General features: G+C 56.7%; 1 protein-coding gene across 1 annotated transcript in view; it reads right to left on the minus strand.

Annotated features, from left to right (window-relative positions):
* The window catches only part of SHANK3 (SH3 and multiple ankyrin repeat domains 3), a 150,637-nt gene that overhangs the window by 5,147 nt on the left and 131,109 nt on the right, over window positions 1-14,381 (minus strand). Inside the window, 1 exon segment of the mRNA XM_063155767.1 lies at window positions 9,609-11,931. Coding sequence (XP_063011837.1) covers window positions 9,609-11,931 — 2,323 coding nt within the window.

A 14,381-nucleotide genomic window follows, 5' to 3' on the forward strand; every position in this document is an offset into this window, starting at 1 on the left:
TTATCTGGGATCTCTCCCACTTTTCTTGGAGTCTCTTCCAACATCTTGAGACCTCTCTCACCCTTCCTGGGGTCCTCTCTCACCTTTCCTCGTGTTTTTCCCACCTTTTCTGGGATCCTTTTCCTACTTTTCCTGGTGTCTCTCCCACCTTTCCTGGTGTCCTTCTCTTTTCCCACTTCCTGGTGTCTTTCCCACCCTTCCTGGGATCTTTTCCATCCTTCTGGGGTCTTTTCCACCTTTCTTAGAATCTCTCCCACTTCTCCTGGGATCCTTTTCCCACCTTTCCTGGGGTCTCTCCCACCTTATCAGGGATCTCTCCCACTTTTCCTGGAGTCTCTTCCAACATCCTTGAGATCTTTCCCACCTTTCCTGGTGTCTTTCCCTATTCTTTCTGTGGTCTTTCCCACCTTTCCTGGTGTTTTTCCCACCTTCTCTGGGATCCTTTCCCCACTTTTCCTGGGGTCTCTCCCACCTTTCCTGGTGTCCTTCTCTTTTCCCACTTTTCCTGCTGTCTCTCCCACCCTTCCTGGAGGACTGAGCCGCTCCAGGATCTCCCCAGCCCACAGCCCCAATCCCCCGGGATCCCGACGGGAATTTCCTCAGCAGGAACACCAGCGGGAAGAGCCGGACACGCCACCACAGCACAGGGACAGGGCCATGCTCCCGAGGGACGCGCACATCCCGGGGCCGGCGCCGCTCCCTCCGGAACATCGGGAACGCCGGCGGCAACGGGGACGAGGGAGAGACAGGTGAGGAATGGGACATTCCCGGTGGGATGGAGCTATGGAATGGGAACGTGCTCACTTACACAACTCGCCCACCCTCCGGAGGCCAGAGGCGGATCTAGGACAGAGCAGCGGGACATGCACATGGAAGCAGGAAAAGAGGCAATGAGAGAAATGTTAGCTCCGGTCCGGGAAGCGCCACACGGAAAAAGAAGCCACCGGACGTCGATCCCGAGGGATTCGGGGCCGGGAGAACCGCGGGAATCGATCCGGCCTTGGTGTTCCCTGAGTGGAGACCCCCGGGTGGGTTTGGGGAGAGTTGGGGATTGGGAATGGGGGAATGGAGGGGGTGGGAATTGGGGGGCAGATCGGGATGGTTCCCGTGGGATGGGTGAGGGCGTGGCCAGCCGGGAATGGGGCGGTTGGAATTGCATGGATTCAGCCAAAGCCTGGAGGGTTGGACAGCGACAGAGCTGCTGGGAGGGCTGGGAAAAGAGGGAACAGCGGGGAGGGATTCGGGAAAGGGCCAGGGATTTGGGAAAGAGAGAAATTTGGGAAAGACAGGCAAATGGGAAAGGCAGGGAAATGGGAAATGCGGGGATTTAGGAAGGGCAGGGATTTGGGAAGGAGCGGGGATTTGGAAAGAGAGGAATTCGGGAAAGGCAGGGATTTGGGGAGGGCCAGGGATTTGGGAAAGGCAGGAAAATGGGAAAGAGGAATTTGGGAAAGGCAGGGAAGTGGGAAATGCAGGGATTTAGGAAGGGTAGGAATTTGGGAAAGAAGAATTTGGGAAAGGCAGGGAAATGGGAAAGAGGAATTTGGGGAAAACAGGCAAATGGGAAATGCAGGGATTTGGGAAGGAGAGAAATTTGGGGAGGAGGGTGGATTTGGGAAAGGCAGGGATATCAGAAAGAGGGATTTGGGCAAGGCAGGGATTTGGGAAAGGAAGGAAACAACAAACGCATGAGAAAAATGCCCCACAGCCAAAACAACACCGAGCAGCCGACACAAAATTCCCAAGTTTTTCCATGTCCCCCCGGGGCTGGTGACAGTGACGGTGCCATCAGCCACCCCCAAAGGCCACGGGATGTTCCCGGGGATTCGGTGCTTCCCAGAGGGAATAACCTGTGGAAGTTGCCCGGGATCCCTGGGCTGTGCTGTCAGGAAGGAGGGAATGGCCTCATCCCACCTGGATATGGACCAGGAGCTTCCAGGTTTGGAATGTTGGCTCCAAACGCCCCCAAACCCCTGGATTATTCCCAATTTTAACCCTTTCTGCAATGGAACAGGCAGGAAATGCCAGAGCTGTGCCGGGAGCAGGGACACCTCGGGAATGCCAAAAGTTGGGAGCTGCCATTGGAGCAGAGTCTGGGAACATTTGGGAATGTGGATTTGGGAATTTTTGGGAAGGACGCATGGTTATCCCTTGGGAAAAACATCCCAAGGGGCCCAGGCCGGAGCAGGGATGGGGAGGAGACCCAAGGGGGTCTCAGGCTCCAGCAGGGATTTGTCCGGAGCGGTTTTGGGATTGGGATTTATCCATGAGCTCTGTCCCGGAGCAGGGACAATCCAGAGCAATCCCGGGAAGCTCCAGCAGGGAGCTCTGGCAGGATCAGGGATGTTGTAACTAAAATTCCCTTTTTTCCTTCTCTGATCCCAGCAGGAAAAGGGAATTCTGGGCTGGAATCCGTAGGAAAATTCCCAATTCCTCGAGTGTTGCCCCTGGGCCTTCCCAAGGCAATCTCTTCCCGTGAGAGATCCTGCAGAACATCCGGAGCTCCCTCCTTCCCTGAACTCCACCTGGAATGGATCCCTCTGGATTTCTCCAAGGAAAATCCCCTTTCCCACGATTCCCACCTCAAGGAAAAGGTGACAAAGCCCAGTTTAACGGGAACATGGGGACAATTCCACTCTTCCTACTCTGAGGCTCCCTCAGGACCTGGAGCTCATCCCTTGGAGCTCCAGGCAGCCCCACTGCTCTTCCCGAATTCCCCAAAAGCCCGTTTCCTTGGGATGAGCGTGATGGGTGATGCTGGGATGGGAGAAGCCAGCGGAGCGGTGACGTGGGGACACGGTGACACCGGGACAGGACACGTGCTGGGGGGACCCTGTCTCCTTGTAGGCATCAAACCCTTCCCAGATCCTGCAGCACCTCCGAATCCTCTGGGATCAAGGGCTGGGAGGGTCCTCTCAGTGCAGGCCTCCAGAATTCCCGATTTTCCACAGCTCAGCCTCCCTGAGGACCTCAAAGATCCCCAGCCTTTGAGAACCTGGGGAAATTCCATGGAAACCCAGAGGGGAAGGGATCAAGGGGATCCCACTGTGCCTGGGGACCCCTGCAGCAGCCTCTTCCCATGGGAAGTGGAATCCATGGAGGATTCCAGTGGGAGGGAGGGTGGAGAACACAGGGGTTGTGGCCGTCGGCAGCGTGGCCACCTCCATCCCAATCCTGGTCACCTCCATCCCAATCCTGGTCACCTCCATCCCAATCCTGGTCACCTCATTACCAATCCTGGTCATCTCCATCCCAATCCTGGCCACCTCCATCCCAATCCTGGCCACCTCCATCCCAATCCTGGTCATCTCCATCCCAATCCTGGTCATCTCCATCCCAATCCTGGTCATCTCCATCCCAATCCTGGCCACCTCCATCCCAGTCCTGGAATCTCCATCCCAATCCTGGAATTTCCATCCCAATCCTGGTCACCTCATTCCACATCCTCGTCACCTCCATCCCAGTCCTGGTCATCTCCACTCCAATAATGGAATCTCCACTCCAATCCTGGAATCTCTATCCCAATCCTGGAATCTCCATCTCAACCCTGGCCACCTCCATCCCAGTCCTGGCCACCTCCATCCCAGTCCTGGAATCTCCATCCCAATCCTGGTCACCTCCATCCAAATCCTGGTCACCTCCATCCAAATCCTGGTCACCTCATTCCCAATCATGGTCACCTCCATCTCAATCCTGGAACTTCCATCCCAAGCAATCCTGGCCACTTCATTCCCAAACTTTGCCACCTCCTTCCCAGTCCTGGCCACCTCCACAGTCCTGGTGATGTGGTGGGAGGGGGGCACCTCCTTCCCAATCCTGGCCATCTCCTTCCCAATCCCAGCCACTCCTTCCCAATCCTTGCCACCTCCTCTCTAAATTTGGCCACCTCCTCTCCAAAAGTGGCCGCCTCGTCCCCACCCCTCCCTGCCACACAAATCCCCCCTATTCCCACTCTCCCTCACTCAGCGATCCCAATCCCCCTTTTCCTTCCCTTCCCCACAGCCAATTCCCTCGATTTTCATCCCAAATCCCTGCTTCCCGTGGGAATTTCCCCGGGAAGAGTCCCCAAGCCTACAAGGAAACAGGGGGGTGTTTTTCCAAGCTTTTGCTGGGATGTGACACCACTCCCGGGACACGGAATTCATTCAGGATCGGAGAAAAAGAGGCAGCTTTACCCTAAAAGGAACTAAAACCCCAAAGGGCTCAAGTTTCTTCTCCTTCTCTCTCAGATCTGTGGGAATACAAAGGAATTCATGGAATTGCAGAGCAGCACCGGAAACGCTCCCTTTGGAAGCTCGAGTTCCGCTTCCCAGGAGCCTTTTTTGGGTTAAAGAGAAACAAAGGCACGAGCAAAGACATAAAAAACCCTTGGAAAAGTTTCTCTTTGGATCCAGAGCTCCAAACTGGGAAACTTGGGATGCTCCTGGGAGTCCCCAGGGGCCAGACCTCCTTGGAAAAGCTCCCCGGAACCTGGATCCAGAACCCCAAAATGGAACATTTGGGATGTTCCTGGAAGTTCTGAGGAGCTGTTGGAAAAGGCCATTGAGCTGGGATCCAGAGCCCCAAACTGGGACATTTGGGATGTTCCCGGAAGTTCTGAGCAGCCAGAAGCCCTTGGAAAATCTTCCCTGAGCTCAGATCCAGAGCTCCAAACTGGGACTCTTGGGATGCTCCCAGGAATCAGTGGAAACCAGGACCCTTTGGCAAAGCCCTGCCTCACCTGGAGCCCCAAACTGGGATATTTGGGATGCCCCTGGAAGTCCCCAGGGGCCAGAACTTCCCCTGAATCTGGGTCCAGAGCCCCAAAACAGGACATTTGGGATGTTCCTGGAACTTCTGAGGGGCCATTTGAAAAGCTCCATTGAGCTGGGATCTGGAGCTCCAAACTGGGATATTTGGGATGTTCCTGGGAGTCCCCAGAACTCCTTGGAAAAGCTCCCCCAAGTCTGGATCCAGAGCCTCAAAATGGGACTTTTGGGATGTTCCTGGAATTTCTGAGGAGCTAGAAGCTCCTGGAAAATCTTCCCTGAGCTCGGATATGGAGCCCCAAACTGGAGCCAGGAGCCAGGACTGGTTGGCAAAACTTTCCTGAGCTTGACCTTGGATCTGGAGCCCCAAACTCGACATTTGGGATTCCTCTTGAGAATCACTTGGAGTCCTTGGCAAAGTTCCCCTGAGCTTGGACCCAGAGCCCCAAACCAGGAGCAATGGGAATTTCTTGAAGTCCCCAGGAGCAAGATCCCTTTGGAAAAGCTCCCCGTGGCCCGGCTCCGGAGCCCCAAAATCTCGGAATTCTCCTGGAGTTTGCCTTGGAGATTCATCAACGCCAAAGAAAACCCTGGGAAGAGCTGGAAACCTGTGGCTGGGATTTAGCTGGAAAAACCTTTGGGATGGGCAACGCTCCCACAGTCTTGGACTTGGAGCCTCCTTCCAAATTCCAGAGGAAAATAGGAAAATACAAAGCTCTACCTGGGAACGACCTGGACAAATCCTGGGCCCTCCACATCCCAAACTCCTGGGAGTTAAATCGTGATTGGTTTGGAAAAGAAAGGGTTTTTGGGATGTTTGGGATGCTCCTGGTGAGTCCCAGAGGTTGGGAAGATGGGTCCAATTGGGATTATGGATGGTGAGAGCCTGGCAGGGCTGGGCGGGGACACGCGACGGGAATGTCTCGGGGAATTTTGCGGGAATGCCGCCTGGAGCAGTGAATCCGGAGCCGGAGCTGGCTCCGGGCATGGAATGTGGCTCCCGAAATGCTGGGAATGGCCGTGTCCCCAATGACACACACACACCTGTCACGGTCACCGTCAGCTTTATTGGGGACACGGATGTCACACGTGGAACGCGCTCGGCCCCGCGCGGCTCCCGGCACATCCCGAGCCTCTCCCACGGCTCAGCAGGGTTTTCCCAGGATCCCGGGATTTCCAGGATCCCACCACTGCTCCAGGAATCCCGGACAGGAATCCCAGCCGGGGCAGGGAACAAGAGGGCGTCACCTCGAGGTGAAGTTGGAGTTTTGGGAAAATTCCTTCCCCAGAAGTTGATGAAGTGCTGGAATGGGATGCCCAGGGAAGGGGTGGAAGCCCCATTCCTGGTGGGATTAAAAGCCGTGTGGATGTGGCACTTGGGGACACGGGGCAGCGCTGGGAGTGGCTGGGCTCGGTGGGATCAGAGGGATTTTCCAGCCTCAACAATTCCAGGGTTTTGGGTTAAACACGAGGAAGCTGCTCTTGGACACGGCCACCAAGGGCCACCACGGATGAAGGGAAGTTGTCCCCTTGCTCCGCTGCCATTGTCACCGTCCCAGGTGTCCCTGGTCCCGGGATTGTCACCATCAGTGGCCTGAACTGTGACCTGACGTTGCCACTGTCAGAATTCCTTGGGCTCTTTCCCAGTCCCTCGGCTCAAAGGTCCTTCCGTGGACGCCCGGCTTGGGAGGAGACAGAGCCGGAGTTAGAGCTCAGGAAAAATCCATGGATTGGGGCTTCCCGGGTTTCCCAGGGAGCATTCCCACAGGGATCGGTCAGGGAAAGGCGTTGGGCACTGCTCTGGAGCAGGGAATTCCCTGAGCTTGCACGGAATTGCTGGGAATTCAGGATGAATGTGGGGATGGAGGAATTGCAGGATGATTCCTGAATGGCAGCTGCTCTGCCAATCCCATGGATTCAGAGCTGCTGGAAGGGCTGGGGAAGGATCAGGTATGGGAACACCGGTGTCCCCATCCCTGTGGGACTCAAGGCCACCTCAGTGTCCCCATTCCCAGATTCCAGGACACCTCATTGTCCCCTCTGGGAACTCCAGGCCACCTCCCTGTCCCTATCCCTGTGGAACTCCAGGTCACCTCCGTGTCCCTGTTCCTTGTGGAATTCCAAGACCCCTCAGTGTCCTTTTGGGATACTCCAGGTCACCTCAGTGTCCCTGTTCCTTGTGAAATTCCAAGGACTCTCAGGATCCTTTTAGGGACTCCAGGTCACCTCAATGTCCCCATCCCTACAGAATTCCAGGGTCCCCATTCCTGTGGGTCTCCAGGACACCTCCATGTCCCCATTTGGAATTCCAGGTCACCTCAATGTCCCCATCCCTGCAGAATTCCAGGCCACCTCCCTGTCTGCATCCCTGTGGGATTACAGGCCACCTCTGGCTCCCAGCAGCTCTTGAGGGACATTCAGGTGACACTTCCTTTCTCTGGACAATTCCAGAGCCTGGAAAACACATCCCAAACTGGGTCACTGCCTCTTACCTAACCGTGCTCCCATTATTCCCTGAATTCACAGCAATTCCATACAAAAAGCCAGGAGAACTCGGACAATGCGGGAGAGCGGCTGCCATCATTAAAAATTCCATTCCCCACTGACTCCCTGGGAAACATTTCAAGTCTTTGACATCCCAAAATTTGTGAGGCCGTGGAAGGCCATGACTTTCCCGAAAGAGAAAAACTGTGAATGTGGGACTCTGCGGGATGGCTGGAAGGGCCGGATTCCGGTGGGGAGCGAGGACGGGATGTGCAGGAAAAGAGGAGGCTCCAGGGGCTGGATGAGCAGGGCACAGAGCCCTGGGAATTGCAGGGATTGCAGGGAAAGCAGGAAGAGAGGATGGAAAAAGGCTGATCCTCAAAATCGGTGAAATCGCTCCAGGGGAAAACCGGGAGGTTGGATGGACACAGATGGAAGGGATGGGGACATGGAAAGGGACATTCCGATGTCACCAGGAGCCGGAGGATTCCCAGCAGGGAATCCCAAACCAGCGTGGCATCCTGGTAAAAGGGCTTGTGAAAGCCCAGAATTCCCAAAATTCCAGCGCCACTGGAGATGGGCACAGCCTCGATTCCAGAGGATCCCCAGATGGCCTCAGCTCGGGATGAGGGAAGGGACCTTGGGTGACACCTGGCTCCTTAGGGAATCACACTCTTGGGCAGGGAGACACCCCTGGATCCACTCCCAGTACTCTCAGTTTGGATCTGCTGGGAGAGGCTGGAGTGACCCCAGGATGCTCCTGGACACTTTGTCCCCAAGGCCACCACCTGGAATGTCACCTCCTGTGCCAGCGCCATGCGCCGGAGCAGTTGTGGCTGGCATGGTTTGGTTGGAAAAGCTTTTCCCATGGGAAGGGCTGCCCCTGATCCAGAGCTCCTGGCACCTCGCTGAGCCCTGACACCCACAGGTGACAGCAGGTGACACTTGGTGACACCGGCTCATGGCCGCTCTGTGGGGCTGCGCCTGAAAGGGCAGGACAAGACTCGGAATTTTGGGCCATTTCCTGCTGGGATTTGATATTCCCAAGCTTTTTAAGGGTTTGGGCTCCCATTTGGAAGGTTTGGGATAGTTTTAGGGTTGGGGGGGTGAAGCAGAACCAGGGTGGCGTTGGTGCCACCATGTTCTGTCCAGGGGGTGCCACGGGCCACCTTTGTCACCTCCTGAGTGGGACAACACCTGGAGATCCTCAGACATGGAAAAGCCCCAGAAAAACCCATCCTTGGTGCTTGGCCAGGACAGAACACGGAGGGGGTGACCCAGGACTCGACATTGTCACCACAGCATTGTCATCTCAGCATTGTCACCATGGGGTCATCATTGTCATCACATCATCATTGTCATCACAGTATTGCACCGCAGCATCGTCATCATCACCACAACATCATCATTGTCGCCACAGTGCCGTCATTGTCACCATAGCATTGTCATCGTCACCACAATGTCGTCATTGTCACCATAGCATCATCATCACAGCATCATCAACATGGCATCGTCATTGTCACCACATCATTGCCACCACTGCATCGCCAGTGTCACCCCTTTGTCATTGTCACCACAACATCATCATGGTCACCACAGCATTGTCACTGTCATGACATTGTCATTCTCATCACAGCATCATCGTCAGGACATTGTCATTGTCGCCATGGCATCATCATTGTCACCACAGCATTATCACCACGGCATTGTCACCACAGCATCCGCATTATCACCACATCATCATCGTCACCACAGCACTTTCACTGTCACAGCATCATTGTCACCACAGCATCATCCTCAGGACATCGTCATTGTCACCACAGCATCCCCATTGTCACCACATTGTCATTGTCACCACAGCATCGTCATTGTCATGTCGTCATTGTCATCACAGCATCATCATCAGGACATCGTCATTGTCACCACAGCATTGTCACCATGGCATCGTCATTATCACCACAGCATTGTCACCACAGCATTGTCATTCTCACGTTGTCATTGTCACCATGGCATCATCACTGTCACCTCACCATCGCCATTGTCACCACACCATCACCACTGTCATCACACCACCCCCACCGTCACCATATCATTGCCATTGTCACCTCATCATCGCCATTGTCACCATAGCATTGCTGTTGTCACCTCACCATCGCCATTGTCACCACGGGGAGGGGAGGACACGGAGCAGCAGGAAGGGCAGAGCAGGGGGAGCAGCCACAGCCACGGCACGCCAGGAGCCCATCCCACAACTCCCACTGACATTCCAGCCCCTCCGCCGAGCTCCCAAAGCTCCGAGGTGTCCCTCAAAGCCACATCCGGCTCCTTGGCAGCGTCACCCGCCCGTCCCCGACCCTGGCCACGCCCGGCTCTTACCGTGCGGCCACCACCGGCGACTTCTTGCCGGGATCCAGGGCGGAGCCGGCCGGTTCCTCGCCCAAGGAGCGCGTGTCCTTGTTGAGCTGCTGGAGGCGGGAGCTCAGCTCGCTGATCACAGTTGGTTTGTCCTCTTCGGCCCCGTGGCCGGGCCTGCTCTCCATGGGGTCCCCCCATAGCTTGGACCTTCTCTGAAAGAGGTAGCGTGGCCGGGCCGCGCTGGTGGCCGCCAGCGTGGCCGCGTGGTGCTGGGAGATGAGCTCGCTGTCCGAAGACTGCTTCAAAAGTGGGTCCCTGAAAGTAACCGGCCCCTTGCTGAGCTGGGACTTGAGTTTGGGCTTTGGAGGCACTGGTGGCTTCTCGAGTAGAAAAGTTTGGCCGTCGGCGAAGGACGTGTAGGTGTCGGTGGGCTCGCCGCTCTCCGAGGACAGCGTGGACATGCTGGAGACCGTGGAGATGGTGCTCGTGGTCTCCAGGTGGTGGTCGCTGGAGCTCCTGGTGTCCACCTCTTCCACTCCCGAGTCCGCCGCCGACTCCGGGGCCGCGGGGGCGTCCGAGGGCTTCCCTGAGGGTGTCGCGCCGGGGGGAGAAGGTGCTACTGCTGCCGCTGGCAGGGACGGCGTGCTGGGCGCAGCCAGGTGGCTCACGGGGGTGCCGGGGGTGGTCACCAGGACCCCGTTGGCGAATTCATCCGGGGGCGGCACCAGCCCGATCTTGGCCAGCTCCTCGCGGGTCTCCTCGTCGCTGGAGGACAGCTGGGCGGGCGGGAGGGTCACCGTGTAGGGCTCAACCTCCTCCTCCGAGCTGCCCTGGCCCAGCGCCTTCTCCGAGGCCGGGCTGACCGGCTTCCCCACGGGGCTGGGCTGGGGCTCGACCTTGGGGGACTCGACCGGCTCGGCGCAGACCTCGGGCACGGCCGGGCTCTCCTCCTTGATCTCCAGGCCTATCTCATCTTGACCATTACTGGTGGCGTGGACCATGATGAGGCCGGCGGTCTTCTGCTGCGACGTGTCCACGATGCTGATGATCATGGACTTCTTGTCCTCGGGTTTCTTCTCCTCCTTGCTCGGCGTCTCCGCTCGCACCTCGGGCTCCTTCCGCAGGGTGGTCGGAGTCCCCCAGGGGCTCTTGGTGGGGGTCAGAGCGCCGGCGTCAGCCGCCATCACCGCCTTCCCTCCAGGGGAGTAGGCGGGGGACACCAAGCTCTCCAGGTCCCCCCTGTCCGGTTCTTTGGTTTGGATGTCCACAAACAGGGGCGCGGCTCTGTCCGAGTCGGGGCTGTGGATCGGGGTGGGCGACCGGGATGGGACTTGAGTGGACAGCGCCCGTTCCCTTGCGGCCAGCGCCAGCGCCAGGGGCGAGTTGGGATCCAGGGGCTTTCCTGTCAGGGGGTGGATGAAGGTCGAGGAGGAGCTGCTGATTAATGGCTTTAAAGCTGACACGGGGGACGGCAGGAGGACGTCCCGGCTGCCCAGGAGCCGCTCGTCGATGGAGCGCGACTGCTGCAGCGACGGCATCTCGCTGCCGCCCGGCGCCGGCCCCTCGATGGCTCCCACCGACAGGAACACCGTGGATTTCCTCCTCTCGTCCAGCCGCCGGTCCCGGTCCTTCATGACGCCGGCGGCGATGGCGGTGGCGAAGGGGAGGCCGGCGGCTTCCACCTGAGCGATGCTGGGGTGGTGCTGGTAGTCCAGGCGGTGGCCCCGGCGCGTGGGCGACGGCTCCCGGGAGGAGTAGCCGCCGGTGATGGCCAAGGCCGCCCGCTCCTGGGCATCCTCCACCTGGAGCTGCTTCACCAGGGGGCTCTTCTTCCTCTGCGGCTTGGTGGGGGCGAAGAGGCTCACGTTGAACTGGCCCATGTTGGCGTAGGGGTTGTCGATGACCCGGCCTTTCCTCTTGAGCTTCTCCGGGGGCGTCGCCGCCGGGCCGGGCCGCGGGATCTCGGTGGGTTCCACGGGGAGGTGGGAGGAATCCTGGAGGATTATCATGGAGCGGGCCCTCTTCTGCCGCTCGGGGTAGGGCATGGAGCCCCTGGCCTGGTCGTACATCTCAGCCGCGCTCAGCACCTGAGGCAGCCCGTGCAGTTTGGCCTCTAGGCCCGGCTTAAAGCTGGACCTGATGGTGTCGTAGGCCCGGCCCGGCGGCGGCGGGGGCGAGAAGGACGGAGGGGGGCCGGTGTCGAAGTAATAGGGGGAGGGGGGCGGGGGAGGGGCGGTCTGCGGGGGAGGGGGGATCCCGTGGCCTTCCCGGACCGTGTCCGTCATGGAGGTGCTCCGCGGGAACTTCCCGTCCAGCAAGGACGCCGCCAGCTTCTCGTCTTCCCCTGGAAAACAAGGAAAACGGAGGAGTTGGGGATGAGTTTGTGGTCTCCGGCTGGACAACGAGGAAAAGAGTGGAGTCAGGGAGAAGTTTCCCATTTTCCATGTGGAAAATAAGGAGAACTAAAGTCAGGGATGAGTTCTTTGGTCTCCACCTGGCAAACAAGGGGAACAATGGAATCAGGGATGAGTTTCTGGTCTCCAGCTGGAAAATGAGAAGTTAAGTCAGGGAAGGAGATTTTTGTTTTCCCCTGGAAGAAGGAAAAGGGCAAAGTCAGGGATGAATTCTTTGGAAAACAAGGAGAGAACTGGAGTCAAGGAGAAGCTTCACATCTCCACACAGAAAACAAGGAAAAGAGCAAAGTCAGGGATGAGTTTCTGGTCTCCACCTGGAAAACAAGGAAAATAATGGAATCAGGGAGAAGTTTCTTGTCTTTCCCTGAGAAACAAGGAGAACTAAAGTCAGGGATGAGTTCTTTGTCTTCACCTGGAAAATTAGGATAGAATTGAAGTCAGGAATGAATTTGTTGTCTCCACATGGAAAACAAGAAAAAGAGTGGAGTCAGGGATGAGTTCCTTGTCTCCACTTGGAAAACCAGGAGAGAAATGGAGTCAAGGATGAATTTGTCTCCATGTGGAAAACAAGTAAAAGAGCAAAGTCAGGGATGAGTTTCTGGTTTCCAGCTGGAAAACAAGGAAAAGAATGGAGTCGGGGAGCAGTTTCCCATTTTTCACCCAGAAAACAAGGAGAGAAATGGAATCGGGGATGAGTTTCTGGTCCGCACATGGAAAACAAGGAAAAGAGCAAAGTCAGGGATGAGTTCCTCATCTTCCACCTGGAAAACAAGGAGAACTATGGAATCTGGGATGAATTTCTTGTCTTCCCACAGAAAACAAGGAGAGAAATAAAGTCAGGGATGAATCTGCTGTCTCTGGAAAACAAGGAAAAGAGTGGAATCAGGTAGAAGTTCCCCATCTTCCCCTGGAAAACAAGGAAAAGAGTGGAACCAGGGATGAGTTTCTCATCTCCACCTCCTCCAAAATGAGGAGAGTTTCTCCTCCAAAATGAGGAGAGCAGTGAAGAGGACATTCCAAGAGAATTCCCAGACTGGAAATTCTGGGACAAATCGGGAAGTGGCTGGGGTTGTTCCTCCCACCCCACTTTGCTCCCAAGACTTTTCCTCTTTCCAAGCCTCACTGGAAAAAGCTTGGAGAAACTTCCAGTGGAAGCTCTGAAACTGGAGGAACCAGCCGGAATTCCCAGGAAAGCCGTGGATCCCCCCAAATCCCTGGAAGCACCCAAGGCCAGGTTGGAGCACCCTGGGGTAGTGGAAGCTGTCCCATGGCAAGGCTGGGAATGGGATGAGCTTTGAGCTCACCCCAATCCCAACCATCCCACGATTCCTCAAGAGCCTCCCCACAGCCACATTCCCGTGGGATCGGCTCCCACGGGAGCTGTTCCCGCCCCTTCCCGAGCAGCTCCGGTGACGGAAGCGCCGCCACCGCCAACGTGCCAGACACCCGAGTGCCACCGGCACGGGCGCGGCTCCCGTCACACTTCCCGCTTTCCCGAGGGGTGACATCTGTTCCCGAGTGCCAGACTGAGCCCAGCAGGGTCTAGCAGGAATTCCTGCTTTTTCAGGGAATACTCGGAGACGCTGCGAAGATTTGGATGTTAAAGCAGGAACAAGCCAGGGGTGGATTGGGATGATTTCAGGGCCTTCCCTGCCCGAGCCATTCCGTGATCCTAAAATCCATTCACGCCACAATCCCCCCCCTCCATTCCCAGCTCCAGCCTCCTTCCCGAGCCTGGATCCGTCGTGCTCACCTGTCCTTAGGGAAAATTCCTCCTTCCCAATCCCTCCTCCGCTCTTCCCAAGCTTTCAAACGGCTCCGGAGAGGATTTGGGCTTTTTTTATTTCTGGCCTCTGGAGCGAATTTTCCTTTATGGAAAATGCTCTTCCAGTGGCACCGAGAGGCTCCGGCAGCTCCGCCCGGAATCCGTCAGCGATTCCACCCGAGGCAGAATCCAATGGGGACAAAAGGGAGGAATTTGGCACTGAAATTCCATCCCATGCTGTTGGTCGTGCTGGAAACTGGGCTATTTTTGGGAATTGGGGATGTGCCGTGGGAATAAAGAACCGGCAGCATGGAACGGGTTCAAAGGGAGCCTGGACAAAGCCATGGAAAATGTGCCTTTCCCAAGCTTTTTGAAATCCCGGAGCCGAGGCCAGCAGGGGGAATTTGGGAGAATGATCCCGTCCTTGCCCTTTTTTCCTTGGGAATCTGGGAACCTGCACTAGATGGAGCCGTGGAATGTTCTGGGAGCAGCAGGAAGATCCCAAAATAAACCTCAGTCCTGCCTATCTGAGATTTCTGGGAATAGCTGGGAGGTGACACAGGGATATTTGGGAAGATCTGAGCACCATCCCTGGGCCTGGAATGTCCCAGGACA

Source organism: Melospiza melodia, chromosome 4 (assembly GCF_035770615.1).
Source record: "Melospiza melodia melodia isolate bMelMel2 chromosome 4, bMelMel2.pri, whole genome shotgun sequence".
Lineage (NCBI taxonomy): Eukaryota > Metazoa > Chordata > Aves > Passeriformes > Passerellidae > Melospiza > Melospiza melodia.